The sequence below is a fragment of the Glandiceps talaboti genome, chromosome 2 (genome assembly GCF_964340395.1).
Source record: "Glandiceps talaboti chromosome 2, keGlaTala1.1, whole genome shotgun sequence".
NCBI classification, from domain to species: Eukaryota; Metazoa; Hemichordata; class Enteropneusta; family Spengelidae; genus Glandiceps; species Glandiceps talaboti.
Genome location: NC_135550.1, coordinates 6,616,009 through 6,641,196, shown reverse-complemented (window position 1 = coordinate 6,641,196; position 25,188 = coordinate 6,616,009). Strand labels below are relative to the sequence as shown.

The following is a 25,188-nucleotide window of genomic DNA, read 5'->3' as shown; positions in this document are numbered from 1 at the left end:
GTTAGGAGCTTGTATATTGCTATCATATCGTATTTCTTCAAAATTAATGATTTGCAGTCAACCAGTCAGTTATATTGCTACATTTAGTACCGATCTCGATAGCTTCATTGGTTTTCACCTAACTCTAATAAGTTGTAAAGTATTGGTACAGGCTTGTATAAGGCATTTTTCGATTGTTAAGCGATTTATGTCGCAACTCTAAAAAAAATCGCCATTTCCGTGTTATTTACCAAAAACATAAAATGAAGGGACAATATTCTATTCTAATGTTTAATATAAACATACAGAAGAATCGAACATGCGATGCATGTTTTTACATCTGTAACCTTGGCGATTTGCTAGTGAATAATTCACATTCACTCTACATGGTCAAATTCTGATTGACATGGTTTCATCTTCCCAGGGGATCTTCTTACATCATTTTCCAATATTCCCTGCCTTCAATATTGAACAGTGTCGCCGGTAATACTGAAGACAACATTTCAAACTGTGTATGATGTTGTAGTATTATGCGCGTATGATTTTTTTGTACCGTCTGCTCTTTTTTTAAAAACTGCATGTACTCATTTATACGGGTGCATTTCCGTTTGTCAGTAACATATGTATCAGTCTTATTGACCGAGAATTTAATGACATAGAATATTAAAAAGTACACGCCTGCGCATGTGCACATCGTTCGCTAGTGAGTGAGAGTTGATGGCAACATATATGTTTCAACATTGCAAGTGAAATGTGGTCAGCCTACTACTTCGCTGTTTGACTGTTTTACGTGGCTTGTATGCATCGTCATCAGTACAGTCGTGTGCATTCCTACCATACTGGCGGTACGGTGTTCTGAGTGGGTGACGTTCATCTCGTAGTCAGTATCAACTTAGTACTACATTCCTGTGTATTACAACAAGGCGGTCGACGACATTCTCTCGATTCTTACTTTGTGAACCCTTCTTTTAAAACACACAATATACTTTGAAATGGTGCCTTTATCGGATGTGCGTCGTATGCTTTAATAAGGATACATTGTTATTGATTCTTTCTGCACACATCAAGATACGTCTCCGATCGAACAAGACAACGGTAATCACTCTGCTCGGCAACTGTGCTGTGACTGTCGATGTCAGACAGTGACCAGACAGTTTTGACACAAGTAACATTACACATATTCGCTTTATACGGACCTGTCGCTTTACTGGAATAAATTTGGCAGATTCTTTGAAGCATGGCATCACCAGCGATGAAACAAGACTCAATTGAAGTTGCCATCAATGGGAGAAGTTCACAGGCGTATGTGAGTGGTGGCTCCATGGCCAGAAGACCCACTGTGACTATAATACACATTAAAGAAAAACATGGCCCGTTAAGAGCTGCTGTACCCTGTATGCCTTTACCAATAGCTATAGTTTGCTGTTTACTGAACATATTTACACCAGGAATTGGTGAGTACATATCCCCTTTTTGCTATATTTTCCCTTTTTTTCAATTTGAACACTGCACCTGTAGGCTCTTTCATACACTCATCCCATTTTCGTATCAGTCACACCCACATTGTTCTCACTATGTTCGCTGTTAAAGAACCCTACGTGTACATGGAGGTTAGGTCCCAGTTATTTGGACCGAGGGAGCTGAAACTTCTATTTTTGCTACTATCGGCTATTAACCACGTACCGCATAACAATATGGTAGGCTGACTATCAACGTATGTTATGGTAGGTCTACCAGATTGCCTTTTTTCGCCCTCGATATCTCGGGAAGTGGAAAAGCACTTTAGATATTGCGTCGCGGATATTTTTCATGTTCGATGCATTCCCTTACTTACACAATAAGTCAGTGTAGTATGTAAAATAGTATCGGTGTTCATTTAGCGTTTGTACCACCATGCGGTACAAATCTCGGTATTGTTGGTATTGGAATATTGTTGGGGTCACTTGTAGGACAAATGATACATAGTCTTTGTTGTGAACGCATTCTTTGTCATAAACAGACGGCTTTCAAAATACAAGTCACACGACTACAATGAACGGACTCGTGCGTTCTTTTTTTTCAGATAAATTTGACCTTTGGGTGTGTGTGTTTTTTTTATAGTAATCCGCTGTATATCAATTCAAAGCAATTTAAAGATAGGTTTGGTAAAGATGAAAGAGTTGACGTCTACATTGAAATGTTCAATCGTGCGCCACACGCTGGGGGAAAGGTCAAATGGGTAGATTTATTATTGCAATAATAGTCATAAGGTGTGAATAGTAGTAGTAGTGATGATGATGATGATGATGATGATGATGATGATGATGATGATGATGATGATGATGATGGTGGTGGTGGTGGTGGTGGTGGTGATGATGATGATGATATGATGATGATGATGATGTATTGCAAGAGGGTTTGATACTCTACAACACCAATACTCATTTGCAGAGTGAACATCATCACATATATGTATGTATGTATGTATGTATGTATGTATGTATGTATGTATGTATGTATGTATGTATGTATGTATGTATGTATGTATGTAGGTATGTATGTATGTATGTATGTATGTATGTATGTCTGTGTCTGTCTGTCTGTCTGTCTGTCTGTCTGTCTGTCTGTATGTATGTATGTATGTATGCATGTATGCATGTATGCATGTATGTATGTATGTATGTATGTATGTATGTATGTATGTACGTGCGTGCGTGCGTGCGTGCGTGCGTGTATGTATGTATGTATGTATGTATGTATGTATGTATGTATGTATGTATGTTTGCATGCATGCATGCATGCATCCATATCCACGGGGAAAGGTGAGAAAACTTTCAGAATCCACTGTTCTGTCGACATGAACATTATTGACTTACTGTAATTTCTTTGAGGAACATATGTAAACGGTAATGGCATTCAATGCACTAGGGTAATCGATTTCAAGATCGCATGCATAATGTCTACTGTTAATAGAAGTGCAGTGGTTAATCAGAGATTATGAAGTCTACGCTACGTTTATATGTACACTTTGTGTCATGCAGTAGTCTCGCAAATCGAGTAAAGTCTACAAGTTACGTGTTTGATGCATTCTCGTGTAATGAGGTGTATCGACATAATTCAGTTCCGATGACATGAATTAAACAATCCGTGAATAACACCGTTAATTCATTTGTTTATACTCGCTGAATGTGTTCGTGACGGTGTATTTTGAAACGGACATCAGAGAAAGACAACATGGTATAATACGATGACCTGGTGAGTAAAAGATCACTGAACGTCGTTACTAATTACATACTTGCACAAGCTTGGCGTAGTTTTATGGCAGATCACTTTAGGCAGAGAGTATGAGATTTTACTCGAATTACAAGCAGTAGTCTGTTTTTAGTGTTTACTACTAGTAGTAGTAGTATGCGTGTGACAGGGTTGAAGAGCACAGACCTGACAGATAGGATGGCGCCATGTGATTAGAATGCACTTTTGAACATTATTAAGATATATTTTTGACCTTATCACGGACTGTGACGTCATCAGTGACTTATTTTACAGGATATTGAACCAGTTGTCGATAATTTGGTTTACAAATCTTTACTCAACTCTATTTTCCTTGGATAGCCAAAACCGTAAAGTATACATTGCAAGGTCAGGGCAGGCTGGATATTTTTAGACTGCTTTTTTTACGATAACTTGAAGTGTGTTTACAGGATCGACACACAGCAGAACGTTGGTCATTAGCTAGATTAATGTTCTAACAGTATAGCACTGTGTGCCATTAATATCCACGATTTAGTAGCTATCGCGTATAAGAAAGACATTAGGGACCCAATACAAGCAGATTGTTGCCTTTAAACTAACACTAATATGTGGTTCAGATTGAATGTTTTATCAAATGCCTTATGTCTACCATCTCTATAATTGCTTGCCATATCGCGTTCCTTGCCAGGAGTGGTTATGACCCCACTCGCTCGATTAGTTCTCAGTCCTCCGGAATACTTCACTAAATCACTTTTAATAGCAACAAAACAAAGCACCTTCAAAGGATTCTCTTCTAATATTCATCTTACATCAGAATATTTTCCGGGAAACCTTTTGATCGCAACCAGGGTCCACATCATGGCTTCGGGGACTTTGATTGTATTAAAACAGCTGTTTGTCGCGAAACGTGTGCATCATCTGCTCATCATGTCTTACACGCCCCTAATAATACAGCAAGTGTGATTCTTTGTACTGTAAACCCATAGAAAGAGAATGATTTGTATACGAGATTGGTGATGATGATTTGAGTGTGTTCATCTCCTGTCTCACTTCTTTCAGTTAATTTGATCGGATACAAGAAAGTAATTTAAAAAATTGATCATACTATAATGTAGTTTTCCAAAATGTGTACGTAACGATAACAAAAGTTAACATACGTCACGTAAACCTACTTTAGAGATTTCGCTTGGGTAAACACACACTATTTCATATTCAAGGATAGTGACATGATCATCAGCCGTTGGTCCCTTGCTGTTTGAAAAACGTCGAAGACTTCATGAACTACCCAGTGCTGTATTTTAATAAGTGAGTTTGAGATAGTCCCAATACGAAGCCTATTCATTAAACTATTATATGACCAACACCCCCGGAGATACATGCCACATTACCAGCATTCTGACTCAGAAAACGATCCATCAATATTCTTATATGGAGCACCGTCAATGTTAAGATCTATTTGTATGATGTCTATCACTATCACATTTTCACCCTAGTCCATAAACAGCCAGGGGGGGGGGGGGTCAGATGGAATGATGAAAAGGAATCAAACCAAAGCAAGACTCGACTAAGTAATATACATGTATGAACAAGATGTGTTATACCCCGTTATCGCAACAGACGATAAACAAACGATATCCCGACGACTTTTACAATCTTCAGGATAGGCATTTCTATTGTGGGGATTCGCTATCAGAATTCCAGGCATCGAAGGCATCTCTGTAGTTCTTGATTTCGCTGTATCCCATAATATGTCCGCTGCTATTTTTCAGTGACCCTACTCGTGAAAAAAGGAGGACTTGAAAGAAAAGTTTTGGGCATATCCCTCTGGGAATAAAGTTCTGACTTATCCAGTTCGGGTTTGATAGGTATAGCGTATTACGCAGTGACGCATGAACTATTTCTTAGGTTAGTGTTGGGTCCCATTTTGCTGTGATTTTCTGACCCGAATGAATAAATTAGATCATTGCCACCTGTCATACCGCTGCACATGATCATCTGTCTGACATTCCATGGAGACATGCACTCTTCTACATAACCACAAATGATAGGTAAATTCACTTAGTGAGAATTACATGTACATATCAGTCATAGCCAGTAACTGTAGAATGTTGAAATGTTGGTGCAAATGTGATATAGAATGGAATACATATAAAAGAGAAGGATGAGTAAATAACTAAAGTAGTGTAAAATTGGCACTGACCAATCGTTTTGGACCGATTTCATCATGACCTACCCCGATCAGAGTTCGTCTCCAGGTGACACCACACGGAGGGATTATAGTACATGTACATGTAATGGGTTCCATCTGTCCGTATGTCCGTCTGTGCGTTGTTATTTCTTAGGCATTTCTGAACCGAGTTTTTTCCTTCAAAACTTGACCAAAATATGAGATACTATGGTGGATTATGCAAAACGTTCGTCTCTTTCATGATCTTGTCAAAAGTATGACCCAAAGGTGGCTATTTTGTTGTAAAAATCTACACTTTGTGCAAAATCAGCAATTTGTTTCATATGATTTTTCTGACCTCCTGGGTCAAATGAGAGAGAGAGAGAGAGAGAGAGAGAGAGAGAGAGAGAGAGAGAGAGAGAGAGAGAGAGAGAGAGAGAGAGAGAGAGAGAGAGAGAGAGGGGGGGGGGGGGGTAGGCAGACAGACAGAGACTCTATTTCATCTGTAATACAGGATATCAGAGTAAGGAATCATAACAATTTTGGGAGAGAGCGAAGGGTGTTTTATTGATAGTTTCTTTAATGATAAATACTGTAACAGGTGTCAAGATGCCATGGATATCATTTCACTGTAAGGGTGTCTACATTTCAGTCCTATCGGTTTGTTGGCGTTATCATGTATAGCATTATTTTTAAACCCAGTTAATTACTTTGTCAATAAATTATCAAAAGACGGAGTATATGAGGACTCTTTCCACGCTTTTCCATAGATGTTCATTTAAGTATTGCCTGAATCAACACCCAACAGAGGCGCCTAAAATGCTCATGTGTTGTCTTTCCTGAATTTATCAAGTGTTTGGTGACTAGACATTTCAGCTATTCAGCCATGATGATGATCTAAGTTTGTATTTCAACGGTATGGAATGGACGAAATTGTGATTTCCTGCCTTGATGCTGATATACCATCAGGCTGTAGTGTGTTCATAATATTACTATGGTATGACTGTCTTCAGAGCTATGCATATTATAGAATATTCTATCTTAATGGTTTGTGAGGGATTTCATATGTTTTATAACTTTAATCATAATATTGATGAGATTTTGCATATTCTTTCATTGTATAGACTCGGTTGTATAGTCATTTGCCCCTTGGGTTAATTTTTTCTATATGAACTTTCAAAGAGTAATTATGCTACAAGTTTTCAATCGTCGTATATTTCAATCGTTGTATATTTCAATCGTTGTATATTTCAATCGTTGTATATTTCAATCGTTGTATATTTCAATCACAGTATATTTCAATCTTTGTATATTTCAATCACAGTATATTTCAATCACAGTATATTTCAATCGTTGTATATTTCAATCGTTGTATATTTCAATCGTTGTATATTTCAATCACAGTATATTTCAATCACAGTATATTTCAATCTTTGTATATTTCAATCGTTGTATAATGTATATTTCAATCTTTGTATATTTCAAACACAGTATATTTCAAACACAGTATATTTCAATCACAGTATATTTCAATCGTCGTATATTTCAATCACAGTATATTTCAATCACAGTATATTTCAATCGTTGTATATTTCAATCGTTGTATATTTCAATCTTTGTATATTTCAAACACAGTATATTTCAAACACAGTATATTTCAATCACAGTATATTTCAAACACAGTATATTTCAAACACAGTATATTTCAAACACAGTATATTTCAATCACAGTATATTTCAATCACAGTATATTTCAATCACAGTATATTTCAAACACAGTATATTTCAAACACAGTATATTTCAATCACAGTATATTTCAATCGTTGTATATTTCAATCACAGTATATTTCAATCACAGTATATTTCAATCACAGTATATTTCAATCGTTGTATATTTCAATCACAGTATATTTCAATCACAGTATATTTCAATCAAAGTGTCTATTAAGTTTTGATGCATGTCAGCATGAACATTGGGGATCAGTTTCACAGAAAATCAGTCTTCATATAAACTCTCAAAACTTTGCCATATGAACGTTTTTGTTCCTGTTTTTTTAATGAAATAATAAACGAAGCTAGTTTGGGATTCACCTACTTGGTTGTTTTTTTTAAATCGACAATCTTCTAGACACCCTTAAAGTTGTTCACAGTATTCTGCCGCCATATCGGATTCTAAAATAGCTAAAATTAAATTGATTAACAGTAAACCCGCAACTCGTTCACCTCGCTCAAATAACAAAAGTCTACTTCATGTACCCCGTTGTAATAATACAAAGTCATACGGTGAGTGTGCGTTCTCGCGAGCAGTATCAGTCTTGTGGGACAGTATACCGCTTGAATTTCGTTCTTCGTCAACTGTGGATAAATTCAAGAAGGACATCAAGACGCACATCTGTTTTGCAACTTGCAAGTCTTACTTTTTACATTGATCTGCTGTTGTTCCTATTCAGCGCCATAGAATATTACGTCGTATTGGATTATGGCTATACAAATTCTTTTCATTGATTGATTGAAAATGTTTATAACTTTATTACCCTCTCTATTTTACAAAAAGTGTACAGTGACGCCTGATTTTTTTTCATTGGTGCAAAAAACAAACAAACAAACAAACAAACAAACAAAAAAAACAAAACAAAACAAAACAAAACAAACAAACAAACAAACAAACAAACAAACAAACAAACAAACAAACAAACAAAACAAAAACTCCGTGCAACTGGGCAGGGCCTAGGGCTCGGATTTAGCAAGGATCCCTACTCAGTAAACATCATCATCTAGATTATCAGGTGATAGTATGTTAGACCAATGGAAATCAATAGAAAATTGCAGCTGAAACAGTTCACTTGACTAAATCTGGCTGGTAAAGCTTAGAAGGTATATCTTATCCGACATGGATTTGAATTTCCTTACACAAGGTGACAGCAAATGTTTAAGGTTATATATATATATATATATATATATATATATATATATATATATATATATATATATCCGAAAAACTACTACAGAACGAGAATTCTAAAGTAAATTCTAAAGTAAATTTATGTAAATTCTATGTAGATTATGGTACAATTTCTGTTTATATCAAATGTGTAACAGTGAGTATCATTAACCTCAGAGCGAAACGGCTCTGGGTATTTTAAGTACGGTGGCCCACAGGTGACAGACGAAAACTAAATTTGTGCTATAAATAATTGATTTTTGAGGGCAAAATATTTAATAAAAGGATAACACTTTTATTTCATACGACAAAACATTAATTTCTTGGGTCAATTTAGAAATATCAAAGCAAAAAACTACAATTTCTGTGACAAATAAATTCTTTTTACGGAGCAGAAAATTAATTTGCGAAACGAAAACTTTTATTCGTGTGGCCCACCTTTATTTTCGAGTGATAAAATGTAAATGTCAAGCCGGAATATGAATTTAAGTCCCTTACAATCTTATACTCTGACTGCAGAAACAACATTTGTCACCATACAACCTCCTTTTCTAATCGACGAGATTTACTTAACACAGGATGCAACATTAATGTTTGGGGACGAAACATTAATACGCGAGGACAAAACTTTCTTTTTGCTTGACGGAAGTTGGACTGCATGACGGAAATTGATTATATATCCCACAATCCTCGGCACACTCTTGGCGGCTATTTCAACTTCGCGACCAGCACTATATCTGATCACGTCAAGTGGTAAACACATCAATTGTTTCCAGTGTATAATTTTTCTCTGTATGTCTGTCTGTCTGTCTGTCTGTCTGTCTGTCTGTCTGTCTGTCTGTCTGTCTGTCTGTCTGTCTGTCTGTCTGTCTGTCTGTCTGTCTGTCTGTCTGTCTGTCTGTCTGTCTCTATCTCTGTCTGTCTGTCTGTATGTATGTATGTATGTCTGTCTGTCTCTTCTGTCTGTATGTCTGGCTGTGTGTGTGTATGTATGTATGTCTCCCCCTCTGTATGTATGTCTGTCTGCCTGTCTTTATCTCTGTCTGTCTGTCTGTCTGTCTCTTCTGACTGGCTGTATGCTGTTTCTACCCAAATCAAAATTGAAAGAAAAAACCCTGCTGGCCAAGTATTTCAAAGTGTAGGTTACAGCCCTATGTAAGACATTTTGTTGCATCTATTTGGGTAATGAAAGTTTAAATCTTATATTGTAATGTATGGACGCTGAAGTCGATTGTCACTTTTATTATAATGCAGTGTACCATATAGTTGTACGGAAGTGGGGGTGGGTTATAATTACACATATTAAAATGTGTCGCGGGTTATGAAAATTATGGGGGGGGGGCCTACGAAATTCTTTTGACCAAAATAGTTTCTTTCCCCCCCCCCCTCCTCCCTGCCGTACATTCTAACCGTAGCCTTATGTGATGAATAGCCGTGACATTACCCAACCCAATGATTAAGAGGACGCTTTAAAGTTCCACAAAGATCTTGTAAACATTTGGCATTTGAGATGAGGGACATGCATGTGGGTATAATAAATCTGATGGCACGGGTTCCTGCAACATGACAATCGCGCAAACATAATAATCACCCCCGTTTTGTTTTAGAAGTCAAAATGCCGCGTGAATCCATAGCAATTAAAAAGTGTTTTTTCAATGTCCATAAATAAAAACAGTTATCAGTACATTGTAAATGACATTTCGTCCTATAAGTACCTTTTAAAGTTTTGGTTGTGTGTTAACGTGGGCAAAGTAGAAACGATCGCGATATGAATACATAAAAACAATGGGTGAATCTCAATTATAGATCTTGATGAAACTAACTTCCTTTTTTCCAAGGGATTTTGTTTACGGAATCTTTTGATTTCATTGCATGTAGGAGGCATCTCTGAAGTAATTCATGATATATTGAAGAATAAGCTTACTTGGCTAAACATCGAAAAATGTCGGTTTCAAAGTATTCATTTTAGCAATAAATAGAATCAAGAAAAGGTGCTATAGTTTGCAGCGTGAACAGTGCCACCAGGCGACTAAACTGAGAAAATACACAATAGCGTCATTGATGTGTATTGTAACACAATTTTAACTTTTTAAGGACTGGTGCTTATATTAATTGTCTTTTCAAAAGTTGGAGTCCATTATCCCCATGGAAAGTGAAAATCTCATTTTTGACATCAATTTCTTATATTGGGAGCATACATCACAATACATCATGGCCTTTTGATAGTACATTTGTACATGTTTTGCGTGTGATTAAAGTTGGTGATTAGATCAAATTGTACTGAATGCTGGTGCTTCCCAAGGTTGCGTGTTGTCACCAACATTATTTTCAATTTATACTGATCACATGAGATGTAATTCTGCAATAAGTTGTCTGTTTAAATTTGCCGATGACATGGCACTTGTTGGTCTGTTACTCGATGAAGCTCTTCAGCTGAATATTTTAAAGAATTGGTGTAAAGACAGTTTTTTAGAAATGAATGTTTCAAAAACAAAATAATTAGTTGTAGCACATAAAGTAACTGACCAATTTACACCTGTATCAATGAATGGAGACTCTGTTGAAGTTGTCACTAGTTTCAAATACCTTGGGTCAATTCTTGATGGCAAGCTCTCCTTCGCCGAAAACACAGACTATATTGCGAAAAAAGCTCAACAGAGACTATATCTCCTTAGGAAATTAAAGTCATTCGATGTCAGAACGTGCTGCAATTAGTATATAGGTCTATTATTGAAAGTGTTTTGACTTTCAATATAATCTTTTGGTATGGTAATCTCACGGTTAAAAAAAAGAGTAAACTTTGTCGTATTGTAAATACAGCAGAGAAGATCATTGGCTGTCGTCAAACAACACTGGCATGTCATTATCATACGGCAGTTAACAGGAAAGCCCAGAAAGTAGTCAACGATTATATGCACCCCTTGCATAATTCTTTCACTATTAAAGCTCCCATCTGGTCACCGTCACAGAATGCCTCTTGCAAGGAAAAACCTTTTTAAAAAATCGTTCGTTCCAACAGCTGTGTCTATTTTAAACTCACTGTAAAGTCCTTTTAAACTCACTGTATGTATATGTATATGTATATGTATATGTATATATTGTACTTGTGTAAATTGTTTGTAAATTGTGTTTTGAGCCTAAAGACAAATTTCCGGATAATAAATTTATTGAATTGAATTGAATTGAATTGAATTGAATTGAACAGACAGACAGACAGACAGACAGACAGACAGACAGACAGACAGACAGACAGACAGACAGACAGACAGACAGACAGACAGACAGGCAGGCAGAGAAAAAAAATTATACACTGGAAACAATTGATGTGTTTACCACTTGACATGATCAGATATAGTGCTGGTCGCGAAGTTGAAATAGCCGCCAAGAGTGTGCCGAGGATTGTGGGATATATAATCAATTTCCGTCATGCAGTCCAACTTCCGTCAAGCAAAAAGAAAGTTTTGTCCTCGCGTATTAATGTTTCGTCCCCAAACATTAATGTTGCATCCTGTGTTAAGTAAATCTCGTCGATTAGAAAAGGAGGTTGTATGGTGACAAATGTTGTTTCTGCAGTCAGAGTATAAGATTGTAAGGGACTTAAATTCATATTCCGGCTTGACATTTACATTTTATCACTCGAAAATAAAGGTTGGGCCACACGAATAAAAGTTTTCGTTTCGCAATTAATTTTCTGCTCCGTAAAAAGAATTTATTTGTCACAGAAATTGTAGTTTTTTGCTTTGATATTTCTAAATTGACCCAAGAAATTAATGTTTTGTCGTATGAAATAAAAGTGTTATCCTTTTATTAAATATTTTGCCCTCAAAAATCAATTATTTATAGCACAAATTTAGTTTTCGTCTGTCACCTGTGGGCCGCCGTATTTAAGAGGTGATTAGATACTAAGTGATACACGATGACAGGGGCGAATAAAGTAGAAAATACAACATACTATATATTGCGTTACATTTGATTAACTGTCATAGAATTTGGGAAATAGTACAATGAAATAGAACATGAAATCAACAATGGCAAACGACCTACTACATATGTTAAATCATGATTGACACTAACCCCCATACTGCTAATATTACATTATATATGATGCAATATTATGGTTCTCGAATATTAATTGTTTCCCGGCCTTAATTATGATTCTCGATGTGACCTTTGTATGTTTGATTTATGTTGTGATGGGATCACACACACGCACGCGCGCGCGCACGCACACACACACACACACACACACACACACACACACACACAGAGGCAGACAGACAGACACACACACATACACACACAGACAGACACAGACACACACACACACAGATATATTATATATATGTATGTATCCTTAATTCAAAAGATTAAGGATGTTATATAAGTCGTTACTCGGAGTTTCACGCTTCCTTAGTGATTATCAGTCGCCTGGTGATCGCTGAGGAAGCGTGAAACTCCGAGTAACGACCTACAATATCCTTAGTCTTTTGAATTAAGTATATAATGCTCTGCTACTAATATATTGCACTGTTCTCTCCAGTGACACACTTGTATGTATGTATGTATGTATGTATGTATGTATGTATGTATGTATGTATGTACGTATGTATGTATGTATGTATGTATGTATGAATGTATGTATGTATGTATGTATGTATGTATGTATGTATGTATGTATGTATGTATGTATGTATGTATGTAAACATGTATATATAACATATTTGTTTACTTATTTGTGTGCGTTCGCAAGTGTGTATGTAGATAGATAGATAGATAGATAGATAGATAGATTGATTGATTGATTGATAGATAGATAGATAGATAGATAGATAGATAGATAGATAGATAGATAGATAGATAGATAGATAGATAGATAGATAGATAGATAGATAGATAGATAGATGCATGCATGCATACATACATACATACATACATACATACATACATACATACATACATACATACATACATACATACATACATACATACATACATACATGACATACATACATACATACATACATACATACATACATACATACATACATACATACATACATACATACATACATACATACATACATATTGTTTACGTTAACCATATTCAATATATCATCTGGGGAAAACTAATCAGAAAGTATGCTGTAAACCTCTGGGCATGGTGATATTTAATTGCCTTGTATTTTTTAATGCTACCTTGTTACATTGGAGAGCATGTCGGCACTTTCTGTTTTCATGAAATAACATTCCTAAAGGTAGTAGAAGTGGTTACGTAGGCAACGTTAATGTAAAACTACGCAGGTCCGTCTGCTCACCGACATCCTGTACAAATTCTCCAAGACTTGCGTCGCTTTTAAACTCGTTATCTAATTACATTTGGATTAATGTGATTTATTAACATGTTACAGGTGAATGAAAAAGCGGTAATGTTAAATTGAAAACATCGACCTTTTCACTGTGATGTTAGGGGTTTTGTGTGCATAAACAAGTCAGAGAAAAGGCAGTCACTGAAAGCAATTTGGATCACAACAGGATATTGGTAGGCAAACAGTAAGTGAGGGATTAAAAATAATATGTCTAACCCTATCCAATCGTCTCAATTGCTTGTCTGTGAAATCATGAATTAAACCGGACTGTATCATTACCATATAATAATAATAATTAAATAAATGTTATATGATAATAATAATTTTGATAATAATAATAATAACATCAATTTGCTATCTTTAGTCTGACTATTTATTCAATTTTGACTGATAGGCGGTGACAATGCTCTTTAATTTATTGATTATGAAGTCAGAGTGTCACGCGTTCTTGGCCTGATAATGATGGTGTTGATGTTGTTGCCTTCCAGATCTTTAGTCGTTAAATTCTCTCGCTGTTTCCGCCATTTGCATTTCGTGAAGCTTTGGCATTCCTTTTTGTTTGCTGAGATGAATTTTAAGGAATTGTCTGGGGATATTTCCATGCCAATCAAGTTTTTGATCTCGCAATTCTATTTTTTAAAAGATAACTTGTATTGAACATTATTTTTCGAAACACGTATTGCCCACCTAAGTTGATTGATATTAATATTCTACCTGTCACTGTATTTGTAATTACAGCACCCTTACATTATTGATGTCTATAGTTTTCAGTCTACGATGTTACCTTGACAACAACATCATTATCTCCAGGATATATATGCCCTTTGACCCAAATTGCACAATGAGTCGACAACTTACATGTCGAGCTATTTGGGAATGTACATACACAGAAAGCTTCTTTTTTTTTCTTTTTTTTCTTTTTTTTAACACACATTTTGAAAAAGCACAAGACAGATCTGGAAGCCCGATAACGATTGACTACCTCAGTAGATCTGCGTCGTAGGGTTTCAAAGATGACTGCCTGTCACAAATTCCGTGGATGTTGTTTTCCAAGCATACCTGTCTATCTGTGTGAATGAAATGAAAACGAGATTTTGAAGTACCTTGCCATAATACCCAATACATGACAGATTCACTTCAGCGCTATTTTGTCAGTTGAATCGCCCAGCTTGAAGCCAGCAATCTGACGAACGTTCTCATTACATTGTACCAATATAGGGTTAGTTCTACAGGATAACTATTACTTTAGAAATAGTAAATGACATGTTATCATTTGTAGCGGCACTATTTGTAGGCGTACGGTGAATAAATACATCAATAACGCTTCCCCCATTTAATGACGATTGGTGTGACACTACACTGACTCCACCCGTCTTAAATCAAGCATTAGGCTACTAGAATGTATAAAACATGAAGATAAATAGGATTAGGGAAGAGTTCACAATGATAAATTACGAGGAGAGGAAGAAGTAGAACAAAAACGACCACGATTAACAAAGATGGTGATAGTAGTGAATAGTGATGATGATGATGATGATGATGATGATGATGATGGTGGTGGTGGTGGTGGTGGTGGTGGTATGATGGTGGTGGCGGCAACGTGGTTGTTGTTGTTGTTGTTGATGATGACGACGACGACGACGACGACGATGACGGTGGTGGTGGTGGTGGTGGTGATGGTGGTGATGGTGGTGGTATGGCAACGGGGGTTAAGTTGGCAGTGCTTATAGTGGTGGTTGTTTCTAGTGTTCCCATAGGGTAAAGGGTACAGACAATGTCGTTTCTGAAGATAGAGATAAATTATGCACTGTGTCTCATTTGAAATCGATACAACAGCTTTACATCTTTACGAGGGAATGACAGCGATATAGTACCTGAATAATACATCAGCAGGGTGTAATGGCTAATGAAACGGACATGATACAATCAATTCGATAAAACGATACCCCAAGGAAAAAGAGCAAGGCGTTCGATTTTCCTGTTGTGTTTATATTAACAAGAACAGTGAAAGTTTGATATAACCAAATACAGATTGATAATAACAAGAATAATTATAATTATTGGAAATAAACTGAGATGATATATAATTATTGCACACGTTATACAAGTATATACAAGACCTACTGATGTATACGCTAAAACATCGTATACACCGTGACAGTTGTTTATATATTAACAACGCTGAGGTGTTCCATGTAGAGCTCGAGCACGGCGTTCCAGATAAAGTGAATCAATGAATGCTACGTATTACGGGTTCTATTACTTTCCAAGTAAAGTACGGAGACATCCAAAGTGAATCAATGAATTCTAACGTATTCTGTCACTGTTACATAGATCCAGATAAAATTAATCAATGAATTCTAACATATTCTGTCACTATTACATAGACCCAGATAAAGTGAATCAATGAATTATAACGTATTCTGTCACTATTATATAGACCCAGATGAAATGAATCAATGAATTCTAACATATTCTGTCACTATTACATAGATCCAGATGCAATGAATCATAACATATTCTGTCACTGTTACATGGACCCAGATGAAATGAATCAATGAATTCTAACATATTCTGTCACTATTACATAGACCCAGATAAAATGAATCAATGAATTCTAACATATTCTGTCACTATTATATAGACCCAGATGAAATGAATCAATGAATTCTAACATATTCTGTCACTATTACATAGACCCAGATGAAATGAATCAACGAATTCTAACATATTCTGTCACTATTACATAGACCCAGATAAAGTGAATCAATGAATTCTAACATATTCTGTCACTATTACATAGATCCAGACAAAATGAATCAATGAATTCTAACATATTCTGTCACTATTACATAGATCAAGATAAAGTGAATCAATGAATTCTAACATATTCTGTCACTATTACATAGATCCAGATAAAGTGAAGCAATGAATTCTAACGTATTCTATCACTGTTACATAGACCCAGATAAAGTGAATCAATGAATTCTAACGTATTCTATCACTGTTACATATATCCAGATAAAATGAATCAATGAATTCTAACATATTCTGTCACTATTACATAGACCCAGATAAAGTGAATCAATGAATTCTAACGTATTCTATCACTGTTACATAGATCCAGATAAAGTGAATCAATGAATTCTAACGTATTCTATCACTGTTACATAGATCCAGATAAAGTGAATCAATGAATTCTAACGTATTCTATCATCGTTACATAGATCCAGATAAAGTGAATCAATGAATTCTAACGTATTCTATCATCGTTACATAGATCCAGATAAAGTGAATCAATCAATGAATTCTAACGTATTCTATCATCGTTACATAGATCCAGATAAAGTGAAACAATGAATTCTGACGTATTCTATCACCGTTACATAGACCCAGATAAAGTGAATCAATGAATTCTAACGTATTCTGTCACTGTTACATAGATCCAGATAAAGTGAATCAATGAATTCTAACGTATTCTATCACTGTTACATAGATCCAGATAAAATGAATCAATGAATTCTAACATATTCTGTCACTATTACATAGACCCAGATAAAGTGAATCAATGAATTCTAACGTATTATATCACTGTTACATAGATCCAGATAAAGTGAATCAATGAATTCTAACGTATTCTATCACCGTTACATAGACCCAGATAAAGTGAATCAATGAATTCTAACGTATTCTATCACTGTTACATAGATCCAGATAAAGTGAAACAATGAATTCTAACGCATTCTATCACCGTTACATAGACCCAGATAAAGTGAATCAATGAATTCTAACGTATTCTGTCACTGTTACATAGCTCCAGATAAAGTGAATCAATGAATTCTAACGTATTCTATCACTGTTACATAGATCCAGATAAAATGAATCAATGAATTCTAACATATTCTGTCACTATTACATAGACCCAGATAAAGTGAATCAATGAATTCTAACGTATTCTATCACTGTTACATAGATCCAGATAAAATGAATCAATGAATTCTAACATATTCTGTCACTATTACATAGACCCAGATAAAGTGAATCAATGAATTCTAACATATTCTGTCACTATTACATAGACCCAGATAAAGTGAATCAATGAATTCTAACGTATTCTATCACTGTTACATAGATCCAGATAAAGTGAATCAATGAATTCTAACGTATTCTATCATCGTTACATAGATCCAGATAAAGTGAATCAATGAATTCTAACGTATTCTATCACTGTTACATAGATCCAGATAAAGTGAAACAATGAATTCTGACGTATTCTGTCACCGTTACATAGACCCAGATAAAGTGAATCAATGAATTCTAACGTATTCTGTCACTGTTACATAGATCCAGATCAAGTGAATCAATGAATTCTAACGTATTCTATCACTGTTACATAGATCCAGATAAAATGAATCAATGAATTCTAACATATTCTGTCACTATTACATAGACCCAGATAAAGTGAATCAATGAATTCTAACGTATTATATCACTGTTACATAGATCCAGATAAAGTGAATCAATGAATTCTAACGTATTCTATCACCGTTACATAGACCCAGATAAAGTGAATCAATGAATTCTAACGTATTCTATCACTGTTACATAGATCCAGATAAAGTGAAACAATGAATTCTAACGTATTCTATCACCGTTACATAGACCCAGATAAAGTGAATCAATGAATTCTAACGTATTCTGTCACTGTTACATAGATCCAGATAAAGTGAATCAATGAATTCTAACGTATTCTATCACTGTTACATAGATCCAGATAAAATGAATCAATGAATTCTAACATATTCTGTCACTATTACATAGACCCAGATAAAGTGAATCGATGAATTCTAACGTATTCTATCACCGTTACATAGATCCAGATAAAGTGAATCAATGAATTCTAACGTATTCTGTCACTATTACATAGACCCAGATAAAGTGAATCGATGAATTCTAACGTATTCTATCACCGTTACATAGATCCAGATAAAGTGAATCAATGAATTCTAACATATTCTGTCACTGTTACATAGATCCAGATAAAGTGAATCAATGAATTCTAACGTATTCTATCACTGTTACATAGATCCAGATAAAGTGAATCAATGAATTCTAACGTGATTACTGTTACATGTAAAGCAAAGAGAGAGCCACATAAAGTGAATCAATGGAATCTATATGGTTCCTATATTATGATCTAATATATAAACCATACAGATACACTGTAGATCATGTTGTATATGACTAATGAGTCTACTTTATTTGTTTTCTTTGTAGGCACTCTGATATCAGCCTTCACGGTATTTTGTTGTGGTAAGACGGGTAATCCAGATCGAGCTCCATGTGTGGATTTTTGGTTGAATATCTTTTCGGCTTTTCTACAAATTGTCACCTTCCCTCTCATCGTTGGCTGGATTTGGAGTATTTTCTGGGGCATGACCTTTGTAACATTGTCCGGTAAGTTCAACATCATTTCTACGTTGGTGATTTCATCACACACCTGATTACTTAAATCACCTGGATATCAGTATTATTTCAAATACGAAGATCTATAAATATTCGAACTTGACCGTCGAATGCCAGCTCCATTGCTTCACAAGTAGTGTTCACACTGGACACCTATTATAAACTGAACTTGAACCTGGTTTTGCAGTTCCGCGAGCTATCTACTGTAATGCTAGTCTCGGTTACCCAGCCTCTCGCCACTGGGGGCTCTTCTACGAGACCACCCAGACGAGAGTCTGGGAAAACGAGACCATAATGCTGAATAAGGTGTTGCAGCTGCGCAGCAGTGGCCATGAGCTTCAGTGTGAACACACTAGTACAAATTGTAGACAGAAGGGCAACATGCAAATTGCTGAAGCGACACGTGCACCAAATATGAAATGTTGTTTTCTGAATATGGAACGGCAGACAGATTACGAATTAATGATGAATTGATGACGTAAGCACAGACAGATTACGAATTAATGATGAATTGATGACGTAAGCACAGACAGATTACGAATTAATGATGAATTGATGACGTAAGCACAGACAGATTACGAATTAATGATGAATTGATGACGTAAGCACAGACAGATTACGAATTAATGATGAATTGATGACGTAAGCACAGACAGAGTACGAATTAATGATGAATTGATGACGTAAGCACAGACAGATTACGAATTAATGATGAATTGATGACGTGGCACAGACAGATTACGAATTAATGATGAATTGATGACGTAAGCACAGACAGATTACGAATTAGTGATGAATTGATGACGTAAGCACAGACAGATTACCAATTAATGATGAACTGATGACGTAAACACAGCGAGATTACGAAATAATGATGAATTTATGACGCAAACACAGAACGAATACGAATTAATGAAGAATTGATGACATAAAAACATAGAAAAGATTACGAATTAATGAAGAATTGATGAGGCCATCAACATATAGAAATGTTATGAAGAAATGATGAGTAGGTGACGTAAACACAGAAAATTTATGAATTAATGACGAATTGATGACGTAAACACAGCGAGGTTACGAATTAATGACGAATTGATGACGTAAACACAGCGAGGTTACGAATTAATGAGGAATTGTTGACGTAAACACACAGAAAGATTACGAATTAATGATAAATTGATGACGTAAACAGAAAGATTACGAATTAATGATAAATTGATGACGTAAACAGAAAGATTACGAATTAATGAAGAATTGATGACGTACGTAAACACAGATTACGAATTAATGATGAATTGATGACGTAAACAGAACGATTACGAATTAATGATAAATTGATGACGTAAACAGAAAGATAACGAATTAATTATGAATTGATGACGTAAACACAGAGAGAGACTACGAATTAATGAAGAATTGATGACGTACGTAAACACAGATTACGAATTCATGACGAATTCATGACGTAAACAGAACGATTACGAATTAATGACGAATTGATGACGTAAACAGAACGATTACGAATTAATGACGAATTGATGACGTAAACAGAACGATTACGAATTAATAATGAATTGGCGTAAAAACAAAGAGAGACTACGAATTAATTATAAATTGATAACGTAAACACGTGGAATATATACGTATGATATAACATGAAGCCCAGTTTGACAGACAGTCGGGTCGGAAGTATTGCTTTGGTGGCCAAATATTTCATCCACGGTTTGTTTTCTCCATAGTAATTCCTAGCTGATACAAGAAATGAATTATTCGAGAATAGAGTTCTGTATCAGGTTCCACTACACAATGAATCACTACGTACATACAGTATAACTATAGTATGACCAATAGCATGACACAGTATCCCCAGTATACTGCCATTTTTATATGCGAGGCAATTTATTCGTCGAAAAAAACACCAATGTACAAATAAGACATGCTACATTTATGAATTTTAACTATCTAATTTGTATGTTCGGTATATTGTAAGTTTATAAGGTTGGACGTGGCTATTTGTTGATATGGTCACATGGGAATTGTCAACAAAAAGAAACAAACAAACAAACAAACAAACAAACAAACAAAGCCAATAGTAGTATATGGAGACTAGTTTGCGATTATCTCCACCCTGCCCCCCCCCCTCTGAATTAACCACTACGATATCTGTCTCATCCATATGTTGTTGTGTTTAAGAATGTCGTTTGTCAATTCATCAGTGGTAAAGCTACTTTGCAATTATGATATCCTCTGGGAACAAGGTGCGTACGATACGTGTCTTGATGTAATTACAGACATTCTGTAATTGAGATAAAACGTGTACAATAGGAGATATGGGGACAATACTTCAAATCTTTACTTTTATTTGACTATTTTGAATAATAAAAGATTTTCGGTTTCATTATTATTCATCTTTCCCCGTGAAGTCGACACATTCAATAAAAGCTGTGTAGTTAGCGCGCTCCCAAAACGACAAACCTGATTGGCTGCCATTGACGACTTTGGGGGCGTGCTAACATACTTATATACATAGTTCTGAATGCTTAAGGTAGAGGGAGATGCGTAATGAACCAGAAATCCCTTGATTTATATTTGTTTACTTAACGGATTTGCTTCAAGACTTCCACAAATGGACCTTATATTTGTCCTCCAAATATGTGTTTTGCTTTGGACAAATGTTCTGATGAAAATAAGACTGGTTTTCACTTTTTGTCCTTGAAGTTAATCCCTGGGTAAACGTTTACTCAGTGAACACTGCGAGAACCCCCCCCCCCCCCCCATGGTGCGTGAAGCTCGCGTCCCTCATGCACATCTATATTTCTAACTTTCACTTTTATTTTCAGTCAAAAACCTTGCAGAAAGATGCGTCATAACATATCATGCGTATACACATACTACAGCTCGATTCGACGATTGTAATGATAGTTACGGTCTATGAATTAATAACTGTCTAAGATTTAATAACTGTGAAAATTATAGCAATGGTTATGAATGAATGGATATTACATCGAAAGCCGATATAATGTACCGTGATAATTGAGATTTACTGCCTAACTTCTAATTTGCGATCTCATTTCTATTGCAGCTGAATACAAAAGGGCCCGCAAATTGCAGAAAAAGCGGCGTCTTCGAGCTGATTCGAGAGTGAGTGGCGCAGGAGGTCAATCTTCCGAATGAAGAACACGATCTTCATTTGACTTGGAAACAATGTCATCACGCTGTCCATAAGAAGTTAATTTTACGCTCGGATGAGTTCAAAGACGATGATGACAGGGCATTTCAATTTTCATCCGTATCGTCGTCGTCAGATGTCTATCACAATGTCAAAGGGAATAGACAAAAAATCGCAATTTTTGAAGGACGATGAGACATTTTCTTCCCAGGATGTATCATCGGGACGGTCCTTATTTCATTAACCACATGCCATCATATCAACACTGCCAGTCGTAGTAGAGTTGTTCATATCAACACCAAATACTTTCCCATTCTCTCAAGCCAGAACGTTTGTGGGTTTTTTTTTGCTTGGGCAATAAAACAAATCCTGACTGTGCCACAAAGAGGCCTGGTAACTTTTTACGACGATGTGTGTTTTACCGATGCCGCAAAGGGGCATGTATTTTTTTTTACGACGACGATACTTTCCAAGTCATTTCTTCAGGCGAATACGTTTCGCAGGACACAATGAATCGTTATTTGACCGCCATGTGATTTTATTACGATTTGATTTTTCGAAGTCTTCGGCTAGACCTACGTACGTACGGCTTTGCCTTTCCATTTCACAAGGACAAAGGGCCCGATCTCATTTGCATAACGATGACGGTCGCCGAGAATCACACCTGAACTAGCTACATGTAGTTATGGTATACGGTGGACATTGACTGAGACTGAACGTATATACCACGCTACTGGAGTATTATCGTGAAAGTATTTCACCTTTTGTATTTCTAATCACTTTATGGTTGATGATAGTTTTTGTAACGGTACTGTGAGAACACATACTAGTGTCTTAATGCTAAGTTTTGTTACTAGAAGTTCAAACATAAAATATATTAATGTGATGTGTCTCGGTTGTATTTCGCAAATATCTTACGCATGATAACGTATGGAAACATTGTGTGTGACCGAAATGAAGTTGAAGATATCCAGAATATTGGAGGATACTTCCTACATCGGCATGAATTCATCACCTGGACAACCTAATAGATGTAAAAAAAAATTGTCAATATTGAAAAAAAAAGGATTTTTAAGTTGAAGAGAATGTACAGCGGACTGCTGATGAAATATACAATATTCCTATCTGCATCTAGCATTTGTGCTCTGTTGTTTTTTTCGTTCGAGATAACTCTATGTGTCTGCATTCAATAGACGCAACGGTTTGTTGCCTAGCTTTATCTCAGAGATGATCACAGATTTCGATTGGACACAATCTTTACTGCATTAACATTTGCCATACACGGAGAATAGCTTGCTGTGTTACCTCAGATATATATATATATATATATATATATATATATATATATATATATATATATATATATATATATATATATATATATATATATATATATATATATATATATATATACACACATGTAATAGTCTGAGTGGTTACGTATCACCCCTGGATTTTGCTTTGTCTTATCAACGGAAATGAACTTTATCACGTTTAGAGTTCGAGAAGTACTCGCCAACATCTAAATACACATGTACACAGTTAGACACAAGCGTCTTGAAAGACCATTTTGCTATTCAAAGTTTGCAGGGAATGGAATTGAATTATCGTGGATATTTCAACAACGTACTTGGCATTTCTTTGGCAAGACAGAATAACGTTTGACTCATACCATCCCACTCAAACTCAAGCAAATGACCGTGACAGTATACTTGGAATGTTGAATGACAGGGCCAGGTTTTGAAAAGAGGCACACACTATAACTGGGTGATTTTGCCGTTATATTTTTGTTTTACATTATAAACTGTTATATTTTGTCGACTTAATGTAACATATATTCAAACATATCTAGCAACTTTTCTGAAGTCTCACTAGCCCGGACAGCCTAGCTACTATCAGCCTTCCTCATTGTTCGGCAACCTTCCGAAGCGCAGTCCGAGGTCTTGCTACATGCAAAATTACAATTCCATTTCAGAACCCAGACAAGTAAGACACTTGTACACAGACACATATCTACACCATTTTACTAATCTAGACAGACTCTCATTTACGTCACGTATTTACGTGTATATATTAGTCTTAGCTTATATGCACTCATTCTGTGCAACTACACAACCAAAAAAGTGCCAGTTACACAACTTGTGACTTTCAGAACGAAACTGTTGTTTCTGATTTTCTCGAACATTTAAATAAGGCGGTGTTTTCGCTTCGAACGTTGGGCCTACTAATGTACTGGGCCTGCGCTGTGCGTTGTTTCTTTTGCCGGTTGTCTGCATAGTTTCATATTGTGAATGTCGTTATGACGTTAAGACTCAAAAAGAAAACTCTGCTGGCTAAGTTTTGTCAAGTACAGGTCACAGCCCAATGAGAGACCTTTTTCACAAAGCCCACATCTATTTATAAAGAAATCTCTCCGCATGTATGATGTTATGTATGGACGCTGAAGTTGATTTCCACTGGGGGGGGGGGGGGCTACGAAAGTTCTTGGCTCATTTCGGAGGGCCATGAAATTCTTTTTAGAGCGCGGGGGGGGGGGGGTGCGATAAAAATGTTCACCAAAATAATTTCTCCCCCCCGCCGTAAATTTTGACTCCAGCCTTAACCGAGGATTCACAATTCTGTGACTTTCCGTGTTAGATTCTTTTGAATGTAAAACTGATATTTTCAATTATTGCTATCTGTGCCAATTAAAAACAACAGCACATTTCGTCCGAAGTTTCATCCCTCCTGGTAATGAATAGCTATAGGTTTTTGATAATGTATTAGTCGTAAAAAGTACTCTAAGTATGTATGTGTGATATTATGTTCAGTAAAGGGTATCCAACACAGGGACACGTATTATTACTTACATTGTTGTTGTTTCCCTAA

The 25,188-nt window shown here is 35.8% G+C and overlaps 1 protein-coding gene across 1 annotated transcript; it reads left to right on the top strand.

Annotated features, from left to right (window-relative positions):
* The first annotated feature begins 911 nt into the window (after positions 1-911).
* On the top strand, positions 912-23,625 carry LOC144453437 (protein stum homolog). Its single transcript, XM_078144731.1, has 3 exons — positions 912-1,433; positions 18,963-19,142; positions 22,234-23,625. The coding sequence occupies exons 1-3, from the start codon at positions 1,217-1,219 to the stop codon at positions 22,323-22,325; spliced, it is 489 nt and encodes a 162-aa protein (XP_078000857.1). The 5' UTR covers positions 912-1,216; the 3' UTR covers positions 22,326-23,625.
* The last annotated feature ends 1,563 nt before the right edge of the window (positions 23,626-25,188 follow it).